At 35.9% G+C, this 26,429-nt stretch overlaps 1 protein-coding gene across 1 annotated transcript in view; it reads right to left on the reverse strand.

The window, feature by feature from the left end:
* Positions 1 to 26,429, reverse strand: part of cactin (cactin, spliceosome C complex subunit) — a 207,379-nt gene that overhangs the window by 176,004 nt on the left and 4,946 nt on the right. Inside the window, exons 2-4 of the mRNA XM_090402413.1 lie at positions 13,022 to 13,105; positions 3,890 to 4,087; positions 1,548 to 1,617 (exon numbers count right to left, since the gene is read on the reverse strand). Coding sequence (XP_090258539.1) covers positions 1,548 to 1,617; positions 3,890 to 4,087; positions 13,022 to 13,105 — 352 coding nt within the window. The remainder of the gene's footprint in view (positions 1 to 1,547; positions 1,618 to 3,889; positions 4,088 to 13,021; positions 13,106 to 26,429) is intronic.

Consider the following 26,429-nt stretch of genomic DNA (forward strand, 5'->3'; position numbering starts at 1 on the left):
TTCACTTTACGACAAATAGTCGAGAAAGCATGGGAATATAACAAAGATCTGTATTTAAGTTTTGTCGATTTGGAAAAGGCATATGACAAGGTGCCAAGAGAGAAGCTATTCTATACGCTGCAGTTATATGGTGTCAATGGGGCATTATATCAAGCAATACTTAGTGTTTATTTGAGTTGTGAGTCAGCAGTTAGAATTGAAGGAAGTACAGGAAGATGGTTTAATGTTAAATCTGGTGTGAGACAAGGATGTACATTATCCCCTCTGTTATTCATTATCTATATGGATCACATTATGAAGGAATGTGGTATTAAACCTGATATCAAAATTGGAGATGTTAATGTCAGCTCTTTGCTTTATGCGGATGATGTTATACTTCTAAATAAATCCGCTACAAGTCTGCAAGATTCTCTGACTAAATTGAATAGCTGTTGTAATAGATATGGTATGAAGGTCAGCAATAAAAAGACAAAGACAATGAAAATAGGCAGAATCATTGAAAATGTCAACTGTGTTGTGAATGGAGAACCTGTGGAACAAGTAAAACATTTCAGCTACTTAGGCACAATTTTTACTGAAGATGGTAAACTAAATACAGAAATAGACAACAGAATCAGCAAAGCTGGTATGGTGGGAAGTCAATTGAATAAATTCATATGGAATAAGAAAGAAATTAGTCGGAACACTAAATTAGCTGTATACAAGACTGTGTTCAAACCAATTTTAACTTATGGATCTGAGAGCTGGGTCAGAAGTAAAACACTTGACCAAAGACTAGAAACCGCAGATATGAGAGTCCTGAGAAAGATTAGAGGCGTGAACAGATGGCATCAATGGCAATATCATATTAAAAATGAGGATATTAGGAAAGAACTTGACATTGTGAGCATCCAGGAATGCGTTAGCAGAGCTAATCTCAGATGGTATGGTCACTTAAATAGAATGGGAGAGGAAAGATTAGCAAAACAAGTGTTCTCTGCCAGGTTGGCAGGAAAACGACCCAGAGGAAGACCAAGATATAGGTGGATTGATACGGTACAAAGTGCCTTAGACGATAGAAATATAAGATCTGATAATGTTGGAGTCTTGACAAGTAACAGACTGATTTGGAGGAAAATTGTAGATAGGAAGTTAGTAATGATGTAATTTTTTCATGTAGTACTGTCATATCCTGTACACCCCTTGAGGGTACATGGCAGGAATTTGATGATGATGATGATGATGATGACATATCAACATTTCCTTCTTTTAACAGCATATTTGAACATGATTTTTCATTAGTTTCCTCTTTAACTGTTATCTTAGCATCAACAATGGTTATAAAACATGACTAAAATTTTTGCATTAATTAAACAATATTTTATGCTCATCATGAGTAAATTCTTCGTTTATTTGTTTTTATGACCAAAACTTTATGATGAAAGATTTTTAATTAATATAGATGAAATCTGGATAAGCTATGTAGTACTAGAGAACAGAAAACATTTATTAAAGCATTTAAAGTGGCTCTACAATTAATAAAAAATAATTTTCAGCATCTTCACTACCTTTTTGGCTAATCTTCTCAGTCTCTTCTGTTCTGGGGTTTCAAAAGCCTTTAAAATCTCCTTCTGTTTTCTGAAAGAAAGAAGCTTATAAATATACTAATAATTTTCTAATAAAAAATAAAAAGGTAATTATAATTGCTATATTAAGTATAGAGTATTGAAAAAAAAATTATATGTGTATATTTGTTCTCATACCATTATTTTCTCAACCTGAGAAATATTACTTCCATGTAACTAACTTGCTATTCATCACTACTTTGCATTTTCATAAACACCCATTTCATAAGGAATAAATTATATTTTGTGATCTATCAATTATCTTATCATCCTTTCAGGGATTTAGTCCCAGTGGCCTGTTCTCTTTCCTACTACCCCCAAAACTAAACTTTTTTCCTACTATCCCAAAACTTTTATATCTACCCCCATTTCTTGGGGGTAGATATAAAAATACATATTCTGGCAACTTTGAAATCAAAAAAGGAGTAAGGCAAGGATGTGTCTTATCACCCTTACTGTACAATATATATAGTGAGCAAGTTTTTAAAAATATTTCACAACTGAAGGGTGTAAAAGTCAGAGGTAGGAAATTCAACAACTTCAGGTATGCAGATGACACAGTTCTTATAGCTGAATCTGAAGATGATCTTCAAAACTTAATCACAGAAATTTACAACAGAAGCTTTGACATGGGACTAATTATTAACCTAAAGAAAACAAAGTACAGGATTACATCAAAAGAACCAATAAATAAGAAACTGAACATAACTGTTAACAGAAAGAAAATTGACCAGGTTCAGTCTTTTATATATTTGGGAATTCCCTTAAAGAAATAAAAAGAAGAATAGAGATAGCAAGAAAAGCCTTTACTGATATGAAAACTGTTCTAACATCCAGAGACATTAATATAGACACAAGAAAAAGATTAATAAAATGCTATATCTGGTCAAGCCTTCTCTACAACAGTGAAACTTGGACTCTAAATAAAGAAGCAGAGAAAAAATTAGAAGCGTTCAAAATGTGGACCATCAGAAGAATGTTGAAAATACCATGGACAGAAAAAATGAAAAACAAAGATGTTTAAAAGAAAGCAAAAATGAAAAGAACGTTAATGAAAATAATTAAAGAGCAAAAATTTAAATATTTTGGACATCTAACCAGACAAGAAGGCATTCAGAAATTAATATTAGAAGGAAAAATGGATGGAAAAAGAGGGAGAGGTAGACCCAGAAGAATGTGGTTCAAAGACATTAAGGACTGGACTGGCTTGAATTACCAAAAATGTTCCAGAGCAGCAAAAGAAAGAAAAAGGTTCCGTGACATGGTTGCCAACCTCCTTCTAGGAGATGACACTTGAAGAAGTCTTGAATTGCCCATTGTTTCAATATCTTCAATTCACTTCTTTCAGTTCAATTATCAGATCAATTATCTGATCCTCAAATAACTAAGTTAACATGTACTTGAATGGATTATCATGTTAGCAGCCTCAACTTCTAACTATGCATTCACTAAAACTAGCCATAAAATTGATTTTCCATATTTCATAACTTATTTCAATTTCTCAAGAGAAAAATATTTTGGGAAAATTTGGAGAAAAGAGCAAAGCTAATAATAATGGCAAATATTTGTTGGATTTCTGCTCAGGACATGGACTGGTTATTACTAACACCATGTTCCAACATAAAAATGTGCACAAATTCACATGGAGAGAAGAGGCTAGGAATAAGAAAAGTCTCATTGACTATGTTATTGTTGATAGTGATGTTTTCTCCCTGGTGCATGACACCAGAGTGTACAGAGGATTTGAAATTGGAAGTGATCACTATTTAGATCACTATTTGGAAGTGATCAGAATTTAAGAACAGGTGGATAAAAATAATACTGTATGAGGGGTAAAATGGCTTTGTGAAGGGTCAGTCATGCCTTAGTAATTTATTAACCTTTTATAATAGCGTGACGGCTGAATTGGATAAAGGAAATGGCTACACGATGTTCTTACTGGATCTTGCAAAGGCATTTAACAGAATACAACAAGGTACCCTGTTATGCAAATTAGAACAAACGGGGATGGATGAATATGAGGACAAATAGTCCTCAAAGTTACACAAATAGTAAAAGCAAATTATTATGTAGCACACAAGATGGTAAGATGGTGTGCTATATAATCCTCTGAACTATTTTGCCAACTTTTGCAATACATCCTCTAAACTTCAACCCTCTGTACGCTATCATCACAAAATCACCAGTGGGATTAAAACATACACACATAGAAAACAAAACAAAAAAACTTAGTCACTTCCTAAAGTATTACTACTTACTATATTTTTTTAGCAACATCTACATACCTTCTTTCTTCTTTTAACCTGGCTCTTTCCATTTCAAGCACTTTGATTGTTTTAATTTCTTCTTCATCAAGCGAACTTTCTGAGTCAGAATCTGTGCTTTCTTCTGAAGACTGACTTTTTCTATCATTGTTTTTGTACTTTGACCGTTTGTGCTTATTTTTGTGTTTATCTGGTGGAGAATGAGATCGTTTTGAAGATCTAGAATTAAAAACAACAGCAAATTTGAGATTAAAACATCTGTAAATTTACAGCTAGAAAAGAAAAGTAATTTTATCAGATACGTTTTTTAATGGTAATTCAAAAAATAAATGGTTTTAACACACATGTAGGTGTAAAATCTCTCGCAATAAATTAAGTTAATTAATTTTTCGAGGTTCAATTTTACAGAGGTTTCCAAACTTATATAAAATAGAATTAATTGGAAGTTTTTCCCCACTTGGTTAGACTATAATAAATTTAGTTTAATCCCTTATCCAAGTGTAAGCAAACAAAAAAAGGTGGACCAAGCTTTCATCACTCCTTGTCTCAGTATCTCCCAGCAACTCATGGTAAAGGTGGACCAAGCTCTCATCACTCCTTGTCTCAGTATCTCCCAATGGGAGATACTGAGACAAGGAGTGATGAGAGCTTGGTCCATTTTTATCACGAGTTGCCTCAGTCCTGAAGATATTTCAGGCTCAAACTTTGTTTGCTTATGCTTGGATAAAGGATTAAACTAAATAGAATTTATGTTGTAAGAAAATAAATGTAATAATTTTTCTGTAAAAAATGCATAATTTAATGCCCATTGAGTTGTATATAAAAATGAAAAGAGGGGATTAACCCAGATTAGAACGATGACTAAGCAAATACAATGCTCGCAAGATCTTGCGAACATAAAAATATGCACCCATGAATAGAAGGAGCCGAAGTGACATCATCATACTGGTGGGTAATCCCGGAAACTACATTGTAGTAACAAAGGATTAGTGATGATATAAAAAAGGACTGAGACGAATCAGCAAGGTTCTTGGTTTTTAGTTCTGCCCTTTACCGGAGAATGGAGTTCCGTGTGTGTGTGTGTGTGTGTGTGTGTGTGCAGGTGAGGCCGTTATTCGATGGAGCTCCTGTTTGAATGTATGGACATGCTAAGAGAGTGCTACTATCTGCAGTCATAACGGAGACTTCGGCAGTTCCTTTCCAGTTACTGATGGAAGAATCGCAGCGACCTTGTCCGGCAATTCCCAGAGCGAGAACCACTACGTCGTCCAAGCAATGATCGTAACCTATGGTGAAGATGGACTGAGGTATTGTGCAATTGACTAATATGTGTATGTAAAGGGCTACTGTAAGTAGGCACAAATTTTGTTAATGCTTTGTAAAAGTGAAACTGGAATTATTATATGTAATGAGTGTGCTTACACACTCATTACATATAATAATTCCAGTTTCACTTTTACAAAGTGAAATTATTTTTTTAAAAATTTTTTATAATTCCACATACACACACACACACACACATGGAACTCCATTCTCCAGTAAAGGGCAAAACTAAAAACCAAGAACCTTGCTGATTCGTCTCAGTCCTTTTTTATATCGTCACTAATCCTTTGTTACTACGATGTAGTTCCTTTCCAGTTACCGATGGAAGAATCGCAGCGACCTTGTCGGCAATTCCCAGAGCGAGAACCGCTACGTCGTCCAAGCAACGATCATAACCTATGGTGAAGATGGACTGAGGTATTGTGCAATTGACCAATATGTGTATGTAAAGTAAGTAGGCACAAATTATAAGTGTATTGTAAGTAGGCACAAATTTTCTTAATGCTTTGTAAAAGTGAAACTGGAATTATTATATGTAATGAGCGTGCTTACAGATAATTGTTAGAAAGGTGTTAAGTAATGAGTTTTGGTTAAAAAAAGATAGATTGATTGTAAATTTGTACATATAATGGAAGAAATTATATAGAAGATATAACTTAGGGAAGAGCTACATGTTAAATTTAGATTAGTTAACAATGTGAAAGGGTTCAGTAAGTTGTATGTAATATAGTCAGTTGTATGTTGCCCTATTGTGTTTTGATTGGCTGAGAGAGATATATAATTTCCTCTTTGATGTGTATTATACATTCTTTCTAGGTTTAAATAACATGTTTTGTTTAACTACCTTGCCTGATCTATTGCCAATACACCATCTCTAAAAAACAAGCAAACCTGATTGCACATCAGATTGGGAATCGCCACGACTTGCTATAGAAAAATATGTGTATTAACTAAGATTTTGCCTGTATTCCTTACCTTAATTCTCAAACTACATTAGTTCAATTAGAATGGTGCAGTCGTAAAAAAAAAAAAAAAAAAAAAAAAAAAAAAAAAAAATTTTTTAAATTCTGATTGATTAGTGCAAGAATTGGTAACTGCATATCATAGATAGGCTGATAACAGTTTGTTTACTAACAGTGGGAACAGGAAATAAGATTAACAGGAAACAGGAAATTAGTAGGATTAACAGTGAGATATATGTTAAGCATATTCTTCTTCTTCTGCAGCTTCTTCCACTTAAGTGGGGTCACTGTTGATAATGAGTCTCCTCCACACCTTCCTGTCTTCCTGTCACCACATCCATATTCTTCATCCTCAAGTCCTCTTCTACCAGCTCCCTCCATCTCTTCTTTGGCTGCCCATGCTTCCACCTTCCTTGCACATCCATCTGCATGACCCTTCTTCCTACATATTCGTCCTCCCTCCTCATCGCATGACCAAACCATCTCACCCTTGCCTCCTGTATTTTCGCTCCTAAGTTCGTAACTTTCACTGTTCCTCTGACATAGTCATTTCTCAGACGATCATTTCTGGTCACACCGCACATCTACCTAAGCATTCTCATCTCTGCTACTTCCATCCTGCTGATGTTATTTTTCCTCAGGGCCACAGTTTCTATAGCATATGTCATAGCTGGCCTCACTACTGTCCTATAGATTTTGCCTTTCAGATTGATCGGCACCTCTTATCACATAACACTCCAGCCATCTCCCTCCAGTTCCCCCAACCTGCTTGTATCCTGCATCCCACTTCCTTCTCAGCTCCTCCATCTTCTTCCACTGTTGAACCTAAGTATCTAAAGTCTCTCACCTTCCTGATGACATTTCCTTCCAGCTCCAGATCTGCCTCCTGTCTGCCGCCCACTGTGCAACACATACACTCTGTCTTACTTCTGCTCAGTCTCATACCTCTCTTCCAGTACTTTTCTCCATCTTTCCAGTTTAGTTCTCTCACCTTCCTGATGACATTTCCTTCCAGCTCCAGATCTGCCTCTTGTCCACCGCCCACTGTGCAACACATATACTCTGTCTTACTTCTGCTCAGTCTCATACCTCTCTCCCAGTACTTTTCTCCATCTTTCCAGTTTAGTTCCCGCTTCTTCTCTTGAATCTGCACACAGCAAGATGTCATCTGCATACAACATTGTCCAAGGCGAATCTTCTCTCACCTCCTCTGTTACCACCTCCATCACAATATTAAACAGAAATGGACTTAATGCTGACCCTTGATGCAAGCCAACTGTTACTTGAAAACTTTTTGTCTGTTCCAGACAGGTCTGAACACTTGTCTTCACATTTCTGTACATTTCCCCCATCAACCTGACATATTTCTCCGCAACCTTCTTCTCCCTCAGACACCTCCAGACTTCTTGCCTTGGCACTCTATCGTATGCTTTCTCTAGATCAATAAATACCAGATGTAGCTCCCTTTGTATATATGTTAAGCATATTAAAGTAAAATTAAGAGTAAAGTAGCATAGAGTTAGCTAAGACATAAAATGCTGGGAGCGCAACACGTATAAGGTTAACCAAGGCGCAGTTGAATTTAAGATACAAGAATAAATAAAATAGAATATTAACAATGGCGACAATGACCATAAAATTATAACATAGGAATCTAGCAACACAGATAACTAAAGGGTTTAAAAATAACAACCTTGTAAGGATTACGCAGTCCAACACAATTTTTGCTGACTTTTATACGAGACCTGTTTTTTTACTAATTTGGGTGCATTGATTTCAAATATCAAACCCATTTTTCTCTATCATGTCAGGTTTTTCCTCTATGGCATTTTCTTTTTGCTAATTTGTAAGTTTTTGATAGTTTTAAGGAGGCAGTACTATTTACAGGATCAAAAAAATCGATTTTTTAATATTATTTTCTGAAAGTATGTATTTTTAAAAATCTGTTCCTAACTTTTTATCAAGAAATTCAAAAAATTCCCGAAGATATAGCCTATTATTCAAAACGGTGCGCAGATCAGAATCAGAGCGCTCACCGCTCTCACTTGTTAGTAAACGAATAAATGCGTAAGAACCTGCAACGGCACATACTGGTGCTCTGAATGCGAGAGAGGCCGAATAATTAGATACATAACTACTTAACAATATTCATTAAAAATTACAAGAATATTTATAAAAAAATAACAATTTTACTTACACATGAGTTTTGGGGAATAAATTTTTGTTTGTAGCAATTTCTGCTGTGTGTTCTGTTTTGGCAATTCCTTTGAATACTCCAACAGTAGTCGGCCATCATGTGAGAATCCCATCTTCCTTGGTATCGATCTTCCATAGTTTTTAAGTCTTGATGAAATTTTTCGCCTTGTTCATCGCTTACAGCACCTAAATTCTCAGGAAATCTATCAAGATGACTTTATAGGAAATGAAGCTTTATGCTCATGTTGCAACCTAGGCGCTGGAAATTTTCAAGCATTGTTTCCACTAGATCTTTGTAATTGCATGCTTTTTTGTTTCCAAGAAAATTATTCACAACCATTGTAAATGAAGTCCAGGCCTCTTTTTCAATTTTGTTCATAGAGTTGATGAAATTTGGGTCTCTCATTAAAGTTCTAATTTGTGGTCCATCAAATACACCGGCTTTAATTTTTTCATAACTAAGTTGTGGAAATTTTTCACATATGTATTGGAAACAGTCACCTTGTAAATCTAAAGCTTTAACATACTGCTTCATAAGACCTAGTTTGATGTGTAGAGGTGGAAAAATGATTTTTTTCTCTGTCGATTAAAGGTTGATTTATAACATTCTGTTCTCCAACATTTAAGGATATTCTAAGAGGCCAATGTTTCTGACTCCAGTGTTGGTTTCTAGCTCGACTATCCCAGAAGCATAGAAAACACGGAAACTTTGTATATCCTCTTTGAAAGCCAAGTAAAAAGTTCACCATTTTAAGATCCATACAGATGATCCAGTTATGGTCTGTATATTTTAATAACTTCAGAACCTTTTTAATGTCCTCATATGTTTCCTTTAAGTGGACTGAATAGCCAATAGGAATTGAGCCATATGCATTCCCATTGTGTAGTAAGATATACCTGAGACTTCTGCTTGAACTGTCAATAAATAAATGCCACTCATTTGGATGATATTGTACAACACTCATTTCAGTTAGTAAACCTGACACATTGTTACAGTAAACAAACCCACACTTGTGTTTAAAATATTGTACAAGATTACTTTCTCTGCTACGATAAAAAGTTATCTTCGTATCTTGCTCCAGTAAGTTTTTTTCATTTAATTTTGAAGCTAACAATTCCGATGATTCCTTTGATAGGCCCAAATCTCTTACTAAGTTATTCAATTCCGCTTGAGTAAAACGTTGTGGTCCAGAACTAGAAAAATTAAATTCATTGTCTAAATCAACATCCGGGTCTTGCTCCTCAAGAACATCTGGCATATCCGGATCATGCTCGTTCTCAAGTAAAGGAAGTCCTTTATAAATTGGCAGGGCTATTTCATTGGAATGAGCAACTGGCCGAATTGCTGAGTCGAGATTTGGATACACAATTTTTTCTTATTCATCTTATCATAACCAGAAGTCTGAACTAAACAAAAATAGCAATCATCTACGTGATTTTTCGGTTCACGCCAAATCATTGGAATGCCAAAAGCTAATTTTTGGCATTTTCCCTTGCTCCACTGTCGTAAATTTTCTACACATGACTTACACACTTTATTTGGAGCACATGAATTGTCCTGATCTGCAAGTTTTATGTCAAAGTATGCAAAGTACACTTTCTTAACAAAATCAGTGATATTTGTCCTTTGACTGGGAACAGTAAAGCTGCCACAAATGTAGCACAAGGAATCTACACTATTGACACATTTTCGAGTAGTAGACATGATGTATTTTCTTCACTGCCGACTAACATGCAATTAACAAGACAAAAAAAACCAGACTTTATTGAAATGTTATAAGTGCTCATCATACTTTCACAATTGATTAACGATTGACTGATTTCGATTATTCTTTGTCCGCTATGATGCATATAGCATTCATTTGTTTTAGGCAGTTGTCATCGCCTACTTTTCATCACCTAAATGTATTAGGTCAGTTATCGGCCTCTCTCGCATTCAAAGCGCCAGTACGTGCCGTTGCAGGTTCTTACGCATTTATTCGTTTACTAACAAGCGAGAGCAGTGAGCGCTCTGATTCTGATCTGCGCACCGCTTTGAATAATAGGCTATATCTTCGGGAATTTTTCGAATGTCTTGATAAAAATTAGGAACAGATTTTTAAAAGTACATACTTTTAGAAAATAATATTAAAAAATCGATTTTTTTGATCCTGTAAATAGTACTGCCTCCTTAAAAATATCAAAAACTTACAAATTAGCAAAAAGAAAATGCCACAGAGGAAAAACCTGACATGATAGAGAAAAATGGGTTTGATATTTGAAATCAGCACACCCAAATTAGTAAAAAACAAGTGTCAGGTCATAATCAGCAGAAAAAAATTTTTTTTTTGTTGGCCAGTGTTATTAATGCAAATACAAGTCCAAATAGAATATACAAAAAATACATATGATGGTTTGTATGAAGTAAGGAACAACACCTTCGCATGCTCTTCAGTTCAAGGCATGGAGAACAATTCTTCTCTCAACTTGCCAAACCAAAAATAAATAATAGCCAGTTGATGTACATGTTGCACAAGTTTAAATAAAAGTGATAAAACAACAGTTTATATGAATTCTGGCAAATAATGTATCCACAATATGATAAAAACAGAATCTACTGAATGACTGATCAATCAGTTAGGAGTCACTGACATAACTCCTGATTGACATCATAACTGACCTCTTCAGAAAGAAGTTATGATTTTCAAAACCCCAATAAAATCAAAACTGCTTAAAATTAAAAGTAGAATGACAGACTAGAAACTAGCCTATATGTGGGGACATATTGTGAGTACAGTCAGACTTATAAAGAGCTAATATTTATTCAGAAATAATATAATGCAAAGGATGGTGCTATTTAAAAACAGACTGAGGAAATTATGACTTCATATTCCAAATAGAAAAATGCAGTAAAGTATAAAGCATCCACCTACTTGTTAGCAACTCAGTCGGTTCATATTCTGAATCAGATCATCAATGCTAACCACTACAGTTATATCTCCAGTGGTTAACATTGATCACACACTAGCAGCTGTCTGCAACAAAAATTTCATAAGAAATCTTTGCTTTGATATCATATGGTTTACTGAATTATCAATGATAAGTAGATGGGAATTATTATTAATTTTTTTTTTTTTCCAAAATAAATCTAGTTCATTAGCTCTTCCTTCTCTGGCTTCTCATTTGCTAGAGCAGTGTTTCTCAAACTTCAGATATCCGTGTACCCCCTTCTTAAATTTTCATTATTACCAAGTACCCCCTTATCAGAATACTAATAAATAAATAAATAAAAAGATATATTTCACTGTAAATGCCTATTTTATTTGAATTTAGATGTGCATGTAAACAAAAAAAAAAAAAAAGATTTATTTTTAATAGAACGAAATTTATAAAGATACTATAAATTTTTACTTAATTGAAATAATTTATCATCAATGAGAGAAGTGAAATTTCTTATGGGATAAAATTTCAGCAAAATTTGGCTCTAGTTAATTTCAATCTCAGATGGGACTCGACATTTTTAATGCGGTTATTCTTCTTCGTCTTAATATCTACAAGGGCCGAAAATCCAATTTCGCACAGATATGAACTTAAAAATGGAAAAATTAACCTTAGAGCTTTATCTGTTAATTCAGGAAATTCATTCTGAATTTGTAATTAAAATGGTGATAATATATTCTCATTGTATATGAACTAGCACATCATTATACTGTAGAAAAGTTTGTTTTTTTTTAAATCTGCCACAACAAAAGGGGGAGGGAAAGAGAGAAAGCATTCATGGAAAAATGAAGCATACATTTCACAGGTTCTGCAGCAAACAAAACATATATGTCAAAATTGCTACCATTGTTTTATGCCTTCAGTGCCATGATGCACAATAAAACAAAAATAAAAGCTTTGAAAACCACAAAATTAAGCAGACTACTGTTACAATAATACAAACAAACATTCAAATATAATAATGCAGAAAGAATGAGTTAATAATCACTAAACTAAACTTTCAAAAAGAAAGTATCTTTTGGCACCAAAAATCATCACGTAACACCTTCTATCAGATAGCGTCCCCCACCCCCCATTCTCTTTTGTCTTTTCTTTTCCACACACTAGAAGAACCAATTTTTTGGTTCGTGACCATTAAAATATCGTGAATGAAAAATTTTATATGCAAAACTTTTCATTCACGATCACCACTACAAGATGCTAGCCAAAATATGGTCAGAGACTAAAACCCAAACAATAACAAACATGGCTGCCTTGAAGCAACATGTCTAGCCAATGTTATCATAAGGTCACTGTTAGACTTTACAACCAAACATCAGGAGTCAAAAATAATATAATAGGATAGTTGTTTTTATAAGTGGTCATAAGTTGACCATAAGTCAAGAACAGTGTGTAATTATGCATTTCATGAAGATTCTGGCATACATAATTAAACTAGGATTAATGGAAAGAACCAAACATGCCAGAATGAAATTAAAAGTCATGTATAAATTGTTTGTAGCTTTTTTTTTTTTTGTATATACATTTTAGCTTTTTCATATTTTTCCCTGTGTCAAACAATGAAAAATATTAATTTGTTGCCATTAATACAGCATAATGAATTACATAGAAAATAATAAAAATAATTTTTCATTTAAATATGCTGCCTAAGGACCTATTTGTCAGTGTTATACATACAAGAAGATAAAAATACCTTGATCTGCTTTTTTTCTCTTTCTTAGTAGAATCATATCTGTCACTTTCTGAGCTTCCTTCAGTATCTGTGTCTGTTGATTCTCTAAAAAAGAAATATGATAAATAACCAAATTTTCCTTTACATCTCAAAATTCAATTATGAATTGGCATTCAACTTCCAACATTACATCAAGTGGCCAGCGTAACATGCACTATTCTTCCCCCTCCCCAATTTATTCATGGAATATGTCATTTCAAAGAAAAGTTCATATATCCATTCCAGGCTATATGTAAATACTGCAGGAGCATGTGTATAACCTAAACGAACAGTATGGTAATCAGCACCAGATATATCGGTATAAATATAAAAAGTGCTGTTCATGCACAAGTGTCCAGAGTAACAATGATCAAACAGTGGTTAATTCAGCAGTACTGTAATTAAATGGAGCTTTTTTATGTGAGAGACCAATGGAGAGTTAAAACAATTATGATCCTCATCAGCAGTGGTGCACCAGAGGGGGGGGGGATGCCCTGACCCCCAAAGAAAAAGGTAAAAAAAAAAAAAAAATAGAAAATTTTCCAAAAATCTTTTCCTAATTAGAATTCATTTTTTTATTTATGTTGTGTCATGTCTTCTATTCCTATACTACTTATGAATTAGCGATCATTGCAGATGCTCAGTCATAGATCGTATGCGATGCATAGTGTGTATTCTCAAATCATCTACTCAAATCGCACCCCCCCCCCAAAAAAAATTAAATCCTGAGTGCACTACTGCTCATCAGCTTCGAAGATAACAGAATTGCATTTTAAGTCCACTGTCACTTGAAAGCTCAATTAACTGTTCTTTTTTCGATGACGAAAGGTCGTTCTCGTGACTGCAAGCCTGAGATGGATTGCGAACTCACAAAAATTTCTTATAAAAGTATTTGGAAAATATGTTTCAAAATTCCGTATCAAATTTTTGAGGTGGTCACAACCACCTCAAAAGTCCATCTGGAAAGTCCTTTTGAGATGTGACCACCTCAAAAGGACTTTCCAGAAACTCAGAATCAACAAAAATATCATTTTCCACTAAAAAGGATTCCAATGTTGGACAAGGTGCAAATTGTTTGTCTTTTACATAATTAATCCATAAACCATTTTTTTCTCGAATGCCTTTATTTTGTCATAAGGAATCAAGAACAGTTAAAGAATTTCCCTGAAGGGAGAGATTTAGTTCATTTAATTTCTAAAAAAATGTCTGAAAGATAGGATAGTGTTGATAACCATGCTTCGTCAACAAGGAATGATGCAAAGTCAGTTAAGAATGAAGCAAAAGCTTTATTACCCATTTCATCGCAGAGTACTGAAAATAACCTGTTATTTAACGGTCATGCCTTAATAAAATTAACTAGCTTTACAGCGTTACATAGCACAGTTTTAAATTCTAGTAGCATTCCCTTGGAGGCTAACGCTTCCCTATGTATGAAACAATGTACCCAATTCATATCCAGAGCTACTTCCTTGACCATAGAAACAACTCCACTATGCCTGTCTGTAAGGGCCCCGAGCTCCATCCGAACAGAAACCTATACATTTTCCCCCAATGGATTCCTTTATGTATATTATGTAATTATTGAGAGTGTGAAATATTTCTTCTCCAGTTGTTCAGGATGGCAAAGTTATACAAAACAGAATATCATCATGAATGTTGTTATCATGTGCATATCTTACAAAGCATAACTGTGCAGCATTTGTAACATAAGTAGTCTCGTCTATTTGTAACGCATAATAAAAGCTCTTTTTAACTCTTTCGATTAACTGAGATTCTATGTCACCTGCCATATAATTAATTCTGTGACTGACAGTGTCATTTGAAAGAGGAATCAAATCAGCATCTTTTAGTAACTTGTTGCCAAACATAGTTTTTACCACATCTTTTATAGCTGGAAGTAGCAAATTTTCTCCGATAAAATGAGCGTTACCTGTTTTCGCTATGCGCAAACTTAAGAGATGGGATGCTTCCAGTGCCTTGCTATTAATCAACCCATGGCCGAAATTATATCTTTCTCATGATTTAATGTCCCTAAGTGTCGCTAAAAAAAATTCAATTGGCTTATTTTTCACATCACAACGTTTAGTTTCTAAATGTCGTCGTTGTTTTGTGGGTATCATGCACTTGTTTCAACAACACTTCATAACACAAACCACACTGAGGTTTCTGTTCACTTTCATCTCCATGCCAAGTAAACCCAAATTGCAAATATGAACTGTTATATTTCCTACTGTATTTTTTCTTGGAACTGCTTGTTTCTTCCACTTTAATAGTATCAGATTTACTACCCGTTACAACACGTGTATCACAATTAGGGTTAGCATCACCTGTTTCATTTGCTCTTCTTTTCAAAGCCCTAGTTGTAAGCCACTTTTCCATTATTAAAAAATGTTTCCGAAAAATATATAAATACTGGGGTTAACTCATGACACACTTTGTTCAAGTATCACTTAGCACTTCTGAAGATATACTGAGCTTTGGTTGAAGGAGGGAAACCTTCAATAATAAAAATCAATAAACAACAAGCAACTGATTGAAATGTGGATAACACATGTTAACTTCAAATCTGACAAAACAGCTAGGGAAGGCGGAAGCAATAAAACTGTATTGTTGTTCACTTCATCCCTCTTATTATTTGTCATTCTGCCGCTACAAATTTAGCAGCAGAATGACGGATAATAAAATAGGGGGTGAAGTGAACAACAATATAGGTTTATTGCTTCCACCTTCGAACATTCTGATGCTATTTGTTGGTTTATTTAAGTCTCCATTCGATTTCAATAATTTGGTTTGTTTGGATAATTAAAAAATATATATTTATTTAATTAATTTCAGTCTGCCTGCAGACTACCTGTCCCAGTGATCCGCAGACCACTGGTTGAGAAACACTGCTCTAAAGCATGTGTTGGTAACCTTTTTTACAATGGGTAAATTCTGCAATTTGTATGTTCATCACTTAATGTGTGGGTCACACTGGGGAAGGGGTAATGTTAGTAAAAAAAAAAAAAAAAATAGAGTTTATAAACATTACAGAAAATCAAAATCTTTATTCTTCTTATAAATGACTATGAATAAAAAGTACAAAAATCTGTTGAATACTATTTCAATACAACAAACACAAATAAACATTTAATTCACAAATTTATATATGAATGCTCACAAAGTATATAAATAATATAATACAATATTGTAAGTTTGACTTGTTACGTTTTCCATGTATCAACTACACATAACCTTATCAAAATTTTCCACAACTCCATACTTTTCTTCCCACTCAGCATGAAAATTCCTAGATTTATTTTTCTTTGGTTCTGATATGGCTCAAATAAATATTAATTAAATAAAGATGTTATTTATTATTATATTTATTATAATACCTTATAAATTTGATAAAATTTAAAATTATTCACAGCAGTAAGTGTAATGGACATAGTGATGCAACAACATGTATATCCGCACTACCGGGAGTGTACAACAGTGTTGACAAGGAGAGTAAATAAATTGTCACGTGAGATGATAAGCATGTTGCACAATGCAAAGGCAAAATGAAAGTGTATTAAATATAAATAAAATGCAAAAAGGAATTAACTTATACAGCCAGCCTGGTTGGCCGAGTGAATAGTGTATCCACTCGCCAGCCAAAAGGCTGCAGGTTCGAATCCCACCACGGGTATGAATGTTTGTGATCATCCGTGGAAATACCAGTCGTCAGCGGTATATGGCATTGGTGTAGTTGCAGTCAGCTGGTGACTGAATGGTGGAGATAGAGTTGTAGAGCAGGTGCCCTCCCTTCCTCAATGAGTCCTTGGACTCCCCGGAGGTGTCAAATAATAATAATACATTGTCTCCACAGTATGGAGACAACCAAATAGGAGTTCAAAGAGTTTACAAGGGTTGTTCAGATTAGTAGCAGAGCACTATGCAAAACACTTATGTAGAAACCATGGCTCAAACATGCTGATGAAACTGGCATAAAGAACACAAGACTTTTTTGTATAACAAATGTGTAATATGAAGTGACAAATCACTACACCTCCAAATGAAGTTTGGTGATAGAAATGAATCGTCTGAAGCTGTTTTTTCTGCTATGGACTCAGACTTAAGTTGTAAGACAACCTTAAGGACAAACAGGGATGTCAGGTGAAGACTAGACAACTACATCTCACAAATAATATAAGGATTAATTGTCATCCTGAAGGAAGAATAGGTCAAAATACCTAACTTACCTTCTTACAAACTGATGTGCTTAATTAAGCATGGAATGTTGACACATTTGTCTATGCATTTTAGGTTTCTCTGTAGTATAATGTTTCTAGTACTTTCAACATAATACAGTTTTATTAGACAAAGAGTTGATCTATCTACAATACTAAATGATAAAAAAAAATCATATACATGAAGGTCCCTACAACAAAGTTGACATCAGATAGGTCATCTCTATGATGACTGCAAAACTGACTATGAAGCCAGTACTAAGAACTAACCCAATGGTAAAAGTCATATTTTCATATACATATAGCAAAATGGTGCATCACCATCTTATTTAAATACTTCATATCGGAGACAGCAAGTTTTTCCATTCCAATGAAAAAGGAAATGATGTCAACTACCTCTATAGTAGCCTAATTAAAAGATATTTCACATGCAAACTTTTGTTTACTCATGCTTAGGTAAAATACAAATTATTATTTTTATTATGTAGCACCTCAAAACAGTCCAAAGACTCATTACAGGAGGGCATCCCACAATCCATAATCTACACACAACAATAAGAACATAATTTCTTATCAGATATAATTTCCTTTCCTTTTCATCCAGTTAAAATAACTTGCAAGCAAAACTGAAGTCACATAAAACTCTTGCATGGCTCAATCAAATAGAAATCAGAGATTAAAAAAAAAACAATGTAGCAAAAAAGATATAGAATTCAATCAACAGAAAGGTTAATTTTAAAAAATAATAATAATCAGGGAAAGAAATAAACAGATAAGATCAAAAATAAAGATCAAGTTTGGTTAATCCAGCAGTTAGCATATCCACTCACCAATCAACAGGCTGTGAATCCATATCCCACTGTGGGCACGGATGTTTTGTGAATGTCTTCAGATGGGAGATGAATTTCATTGTCCAGTATGAAACCATTGGCCCACTTTGTACAGATTTATTTTCTAACTTCACACTGAAAACAGTGCTAAATAATATGGTCTCACCTGTAGCACCAGACGAGTCCTAAGTCCCTCCCCCCCAATAACATCCTGCTATCCAACATGGACCTCGGGGTTTGAGAAGTCATTCTCTGGCATGTCCTCCATGCTGAAGCATGCAAACAGATTATCTTAAAATCAGTCCGAGAGAGAGCAAAGCTTATCAAGTCCGTATAACTCTGATGATACCATACACCTTTAAAGGATACAGTTGAAGAGGTAAATTTTGGTAGAATGTGGTGTTCTTCTTGAAGCAGCCATACCAAGCTTTGGTTTTCAGCACAGTAAGCAGTTTCTCATGGTCGAGGGGAGTGAGTAACCATCCAGGACCTACAGCCTGTATGTTGATAATAGCTAACTCATCTCCTTTCTTCACTATGTCAGGATTCCTCACTCCAATGTTAGTCCTATAGAGAGGTTCTAGTGCATTATCCAAACTTTGGTCTTTAACCTATGCTCCATAATCCTTATTATTGCATTATGTCTTCTGACATGCACTCCATATATGCAAAAACAACACTGAGCAACACTAGCCAAATTTCTATACTCTACCAGCTTGCTCTGCAGTTCTTGTCATCACTTCTTCTGAATTGTATGAGCTCTAGTCGGCAGTGCACTGATTCATGTTCTAATTAAATGCAGCTGCATTGAGGTGTAATATTAAAGCCCACCTTCTTTGTTCAGCCAAAGCAGTTGTGATCAGTGTCCTTCCATCAAGCACCCATCCAAAGGTAAGTCAATAATCATCCTTAATACGTAACATCCACAGACTCAGCAAGACATAATTCTGAAGTGGGGTGAGGAGGGGGGGAAGAGAGAGAGAATTCCTGTAATCTGGATAGACATAATCTAGGTATTAATGATCACAACGAGGGAATCCCAAAACCTCCATGGTTTACAAAGGCATGTGAAAAATGCTAATGTTAAGTCTTCCTTATGATGTGATATTAGCATTTTTTCATGCCTGTGTAACTTTGTAACAGACTGCTGAGCAAATTACTACATCCATCTGGGAGAGAGACTTTATCTAGGACTAAACTATGATGGCTTGATGTGGTGAAGTGGCTTGAAAAAGTTCCATATTTGTTTTCTAGAGCAGAGTTGGTTTCCAGATTATGCAAATATATAAAGAAATTAAAAAAAAAAAAAAAAAAAACTTTTGCCCATCCACATTAATAATGTACCGACCATAGGTTTACAATCTTTTGTGGATGGAAGTTGCATAAAAAAGTCAATCAAAACTGATTTTGTTAAAATTATTCCCCAAGTAACATTAGGGTACGAGATTAGTATATCTGCTAACTTTTCTGGCCAGTTTGCCAATTTAGTGAGATGAAAAACGCATATTTCAGAGAGGGAAAAATCATTGCTATGATGACTAGCCCACCTTTAACTGAAAAATCGTTATAAAGGTCTTCATATTCTGGCTGGAATACAAAGCCAGGAGCTACAGAAGCTCTTTCTGAAGAGATTAAATTATCACTATCATCTTATTTCAGTGATAACTGAAATAAGATGATATTGATAATTGAAATAAGTGTAAACTAAGATAACTATTATTTATCACTTATCTCATTGTCACTGAAATAAGATGATACTAAATCATCTAACTTCACATCCAACAAAATGAAATTACTGAAAGCAACGAGTTTCAGAGATGCCTTTATTGGATCAGATATCTTTACAGATACAAAGGTTGGTCAACTGGTAGTGTCTCAGCTACTAATGACTCACGTAAAAAGTTACGTGAGTCTGAGTGCAGTTAGGAGTTGGAAGGAGACCAATCGTTCAATGCTGTTGGTGCTCTGCTGAGGACTGACCATTCTCACAGAGTTAACTACAGCCTGTAAACTGACGTATGTCAGATCCTATACCCACGGGGCACATGGGGATATGATGATCTTTACAGTTAATGACACAGGAAAATGGAAAAGATGATTTCATGCGTGAATTCCTTATTCCTACAAGGCAATGTCCATTTGGATATATATATATATATATATATATATATATATCCAAATGGTGAGAGTGAGATCGCGTTGTTGAATAGTGCGATATCCAAGTGAGATCGCATTGTTGAATAGTGCGATAGAAAGAGCAAAACAGCAGCTAGAGTGCATGAACAAAAGTAGACTGAATGAACCAACCAATAATAAAAGGTATGACAGGAAAAATAGACGTATGAATGTGAACATGAACAAAATGAAGGATAGAGTGATGTATGGAGACTCGTTAGTACGAGGTGTGTTAGTAGAGGATTTGACAAAATCGTACCAACGTGGTGCGACCATAAAGGACGTAACTGCGTCTATTAGAGAGCAAAAGGAAAGGGTGAAAGAAATGATTGTTGTGGCAGGTACGAATGATTTGAAAGGAGAAAATGGAAATGATAGAAGACCTGAATGAATTGTTTGAGGTAGCAAAAGAAAAGAGTGAGAGAGTTAGAATGATTAGTCTTTTGCCACGGTATGACAGTGAAATGTTTAAAAGGAGGGCTATAATTGCAAATGACTTTATGCGTGGGTTATGTATGACGAGTGGTGTGGAATTTGTGGATGTGTGGAGTGAGTTTGATGGGCGAAAGGATCTATATAAGATGGATGGCTTGCATTTGAATGGTTACGGTGTAAGAAGACTTGAGAAAGTGTTGCTGAATGTAGTGGATGTGCAAATTCAGGGAAACTAGATTTGTTAAGGGGGGGGAGTAGAGATACAGTCCTTATGGAGGCAGTTGAATGTAAGAATGAATATAATATGCCAGAGCAAATAAGGACAACAAATCTGAGTGGGATAGTTAATATAAGGCATCAAGGTAGGGTTGGGGCTAATGGGGGGTCTTAAATTCATGTACACTAATACTAGGAGTATTAGGAACAAGAAGGAAGAGTTTTTGGCCATGGTTGGCACTTCCAGACCACAGGTTATAGGTATTAGTGAAACATGGCTGACTGTAGATGATATAACTATTGGGATTGAATGTGATGGGTATAGTGTGTTCATGAATGACAGAGAGAATAAAATGGGGGGAGGAGTATTGTTGATGATAGCTGATGAGCTCCAGCCAAGGAGAATAGAAGTTGAATTGCAGGATAGAGAAAAGAGCACATTTGAGGCCATTTGGTGTGAGATTGTGGCTAGCAGAACTAAATATACAATTGGGTGCTGCTATAGACCAGGTGATGGAAAAGATGGTGGTGACAGTATGCACAAGCAAATAGAAGAAATGGGTGGAAGGAGGGTGATTATTATGGGAGATTTCAACTATGGTCGCATTGATTGGAGTGAGGAGAGGACACACGGGAGGAAGGAACTGGATTTTATGCGGTTATTAAGGGATAACTATCTGCGACAGCATGTAATGGAAAATACTAGGGGTCAGAGAGTGCTTGACCTAGTAATTACATCTGAGGATTTGGCTGTAACAAATATGACCACATTGCCACCAATCGGTGAGAGTGATCATAGGGTCTTAACTTGGGAGGTAGCTAAAGGTGTAGAATTTTCAATTAAGACAGGGTACATGTGGAATTATCGGGCTGGAAAGTATGACAAGCTTAGGAGTTTGATTGGTTCAGTGCCATGGCATGTACAACTGCAAGGACTAGAAGTTGATAGTGCATGGGAGGTAGTTAAGAAGTGCTTGCATGAAGCAATGGCTGAGTGTATACCTAGAGTCCGAATAATAAATCAAGTAGGGGTTAAATGGATGAATAACACCATTAAGCTTGAGTTGAAAAAAAAGAAACAACTATGGAGGGAATTTAAGGAGAAGGGTGACCGGCAGGCGCATGAACGGTATAAAGCACAGGCCAGAAGGGTAACGAGTGTGGTAAGAAAAGCAAAAAAGGATTACGAAAGAACATTGGCCATGCAGGCTAAAGAGAATCCTAAACAGTTTTTTAGATATGTAGCAAGTAAAAGGAAAAATGTACATGGCAGATTGATTTTAAAGAATGCCGATGGTAGGGAGGTAACTGAATCAGTTGAGATAGTTGAGTTACTGAGTGAGCACTTTGCAAAAGTATATCATCCAGGTGGTGACATTGCAGAAACGAATAAACCAGTAGATCATACGGGAATTGTGGTTAATGAAGTGGAGGTGAGTAGTCTATTGCATAACCTCAATGTCAATACATCTGTGGGATTGGACGGTATACCAGTTCGTGTTGTACGAGAAGCAGCTAAAGAATTGTCAGTACCCTTGACCATTTTGTTTAATTTGAGTCTCGGGTCTGGGTTAGTCCCGAGCGGGTGGAAAGAGGGGAAAATAGTTCCACTGCATAAAGGTGGTTCCAAGACTGCTGTAGTAAATTACCGACCGATTAGCATATCAGGAATCATTGTCAAGGTCTTAGAGAAAATAGTCAAGAGGAAAATACAAGATTGGATAGAAGAAAATGGGATACTGTATCGGGGACAGCATGGTTTTGTGAAGGGTAGGTCATGCCTCCGTAACTTGCTCACGTATTATAACACAGTGACGGCTGAACTGGATAAGGGTAATGGGTTTACGGTGATTCTACTGGACCTTGCCAAGGCCTTTGACAGGATTCCACATGGAATTCTAATCAGTAAATTGCAGCATATGGGAATGGACATAGGGTTGGTGAGATGGATAGGAGGGTGGTTGACGGAGAGATATCAGAGAGTGGTTTACTCGGGAGTAGAGTCCACAAGACGGCCTGTGACTAGTGGTGTGCCACAAGGATCTGTTCTTGGACCACTGCTGTTTAATTTGTTCATAAATGATATAGGAAATGATCTGAGAGGAACAGTTCATTTGTTTGCGGATGATGCGAAGTTGGGTAGGGCAATAGTGAATGCAGATGACGTCAAAATTTTGCAGGATGATTTGGATAGATTGGAGGTATGGGCTAAGGAGAATGGATGTCAGTTTAATGTGGCAAAATGTAAGGTTATGCATTTTGGGGTGAAAAGATTGGCGGCAGTTTACTGCATTGGTGGAACCGTGCTCCAGGAAATTGATGAGGCACGAGATTTAGGAGTGTTGGTAGATAAGGAATTGAAATTTAGGGGACACATTGCAAAAGTGACCAAAGTGGCCTCGTAATAACAATAATACTTGGGGTAGAAAAAAGCCATCAAAAACCAGAAATATAAAATGGGATCGAGTAGATGATTTTGACCTCCATGGAGCCAGACTCATCGTGGAAGGTACACACTATTGCACACAATGCTCATCCAACCGTGCCTTAAAATGATTCAATGTGTCTACATTCACAACACACTCAGGCAATGCATTCCACTCACTAACCACTCTTTAAGGCTTACATGGTGATCAGAATACATTTCGGAAAATTATGAAGACAACTACCATGTTTGAGTAAAACTTTAGTTTAATATAAACCAAAATCAACACTTGACGCTTCTTCTGGTCATCGTCATCTTCTGGAGCATATACACTATATACAAGTTGCACTACAATCTACATTAAAAAAAAAAAAACTTACAAGGTTTTTTTTTGTTTTTTTTTTTTTTCTCCAGAGGTCAGGCCAATAACTGTTGTAACAGTTGGTCAGTAACGTTAACAAACCATATAGATTGTAGTGCAACTTGTATATAGTGTATATGCTCCAGAAGATGACCTTCGTATAAAGGTCAAAACGTTCGCGTGATGATTTTGGTTTATATTAAACTAAAGTTTTACTCAAACATGGTAGTTGTCTCAATAATTTTCCAAAATGCATGCAAAGAACCTACTCCTCACTACTCTATTTACACCATTTTAAATAGTTTCCAGCAATGGAAACTCTTGCTCCCCCCCTCCTCCATTCTCCCATTTTATGAAAATCCGCTTCCATGCCAACCTGATAACAACCCCTGACTAGCTTATCATATCGCCCCCTCTTCCTCCTATTCATGAGACTTTGCAACTTACATTCTCTCAATCCATCCTCATACTCCACATTACAAATACCACTGACAACCTTTGTGAATCTTCTCTGGACCTCATATTCTCATCACCATGAAAACCTAGTGACCAGATCTGTGCACAATAATCCATATGAGCTTATAGAACGGCATCATAACCTCGTTATTTCTGCATGTCAGAGTCTTCCGCATCATTACCATTATCCGATGTGATGTCTTCACAAGTTGTGCATTGTGTCCCCTGAATTCCAGGTCCTTGTCCACCACCACTCCCAGATCTCTCATTTCCTATACTTTCTTTGAAGTTTCCCACATGAAGTGTATACTTTACATCCCATCATTGCTTACAAAATTTCAAAACCTTACATTTTACAACATTGAACTGACAGTTTCACCTGCTTGCCCATTCATGCAATCTATTATTATTATTATTATTACATCACACCTCCAGGCAGTCCAAAGACTCATCAAGGGAGGGCATCTACTCTATAACTGTTCGGCAGAATTTGAACCCGCAGCTTTCTGGCTGGAGAGCTATTCTGGAGAGATCTATTCAAGGGCAATAACATCTGCTTGATTTCACATTGCTCTCCCCAATGTGAAATCACTTTTACAGTGGCTATGCTAATTCAGATGGTCAAATTACAAATAATTACATAAGTGCTCTCATAGTTTGCATGATAAAGAGAGAGAGAGAGAAATAAAGCAATGTACAAGTTAAACACTGATTTTTCTGCTAAATGCTCTGTATAAGCATACTTGAGAAGAAGTTAAGAAAAACTGTGAAAGGGAAATGAGGAGAAGAATAAGCTGGATTCAAGCTAAACAGAGGCCATCAGGATCAGATTTTCACTTTATAAAAAACTATTTGAGAAATCTTGAGAATAAAACAAGGATTTGTACTTCAGTTTTGTATATCTAATACTTTTTTGTAGATGCTAAGAGAAAAGCTGTTCAGAATGCTACAATTATATGGATTAAATGGAACATTATACACTGTCTATATTTAAGTTGTAAGTTAAGAGAAATGAAGAAGAACACAGAGGCAATGTGATGTAAAATCAAGTGTAAGGTAAGGGTGTGCTCTATCTCCACTTTTATTAACATCTCTGGATCATCCTCTTCTTAATCATCTGTCATAATGTGATTCATCATCTATGGCTTGACTTCACTAGTGCGTGGGAAATTGTGAAAGAATATTTGTTATCAGCAATGGTAAGTTGTACACCACGAGTGAAGAAGAGGACGCAATTTGGAGTAAAGTGGATGACAAACAATATTAAACAGGAATTGCATGCGAAAAAGAGGCTGGAAGAGATATAAGGAGACAGGTGAAGAAATGCATGAGGAATATAAGACACAGGCCAGAAGAGTGACTAGTGTGGTAAGGAAAGAGAAACTGGAATATGAGAGGAGATTGGCCCTAAGATCCAAAGAAAATCCTAGGGAATTTTTTAGCTATGTGGCCAATAGGAGGAGAAATGACTGTGGAAGAATGATATTGTGGGATAAAAATGGGAATAGAGTGACTGATGCAGAGGACATAGTGGAATTGTTCAATGAACACTTTATTGGAGTATTTCATCCTAGAGGAGTCAGTTTTAATGCTAGAGGGATAGGACTGGTTCGAGGTCTGGAGGTACAGGAGGAGAGTGTGTTTCAGATACCGAGTACTCTGGATGTCAGTAAAGCTGTGGGACTGGATGGTATTTCACCACGAGTTTTGAGAGAATGTGCTAGGGATTTGACAGTGCCTTTGACCTGGCTTTTCAATGAAAGTCTGGCTTTGGCAAAGGTGCCCAGGGAATGGAAGGAAGGTAAGATAGTGCCATTGCATAAGGGTGGTAACAGACTGGAAGTGTCTAATTATAGGCCAGTCTGTGTGTCATCAGTAGTTGTTAAGATCTTGGAGAAAGTAGTGAGGGACCGTATACAGTATTGGGCAGATGAGGGTAATGTTATCTGTGAGAATCAACATGGATTCGTGAAAGGACGCTCTTGTTTTAGCAATATGCTAGCCTTTTATAATAAAGTTTCAAGAACATTAGATGAGGGAAAGGCATATACTGCAATTTTCTTAGACTTGGCGAAGGCATTTGACAGGGTGCCACATGATAAGCTGATATTTAAGTTGCAGCACATGGGTCTGGATGTCAGATTGGTCAACTGGATTCAGGATTGGCTGTCTGATAGGTATCAGAGAGTTGTGTATGGTGGAGCAGTTTCCAGGAGGCAGAGGGTTACAAGTGGGGTACCACAGGGCTCAGTACTAAGACCTATATTGTTTAACCTTT

This window comes from Typopeltis vanoorti, chromosome 13, assembly GCF_054136105.1.
Source record: "Typopeltis vanoorti isolate ZY-2024b chromosome 13, IOZ_Tvanoo_1.0, whole genome shotgun sequence".
Lineage (NCBI taxonomy): Eukaryota > Metazoa > Arthropoda > Arachnida > Uropygi > Thelyphonidae > Typopeltis > Typopeltis vanoorti.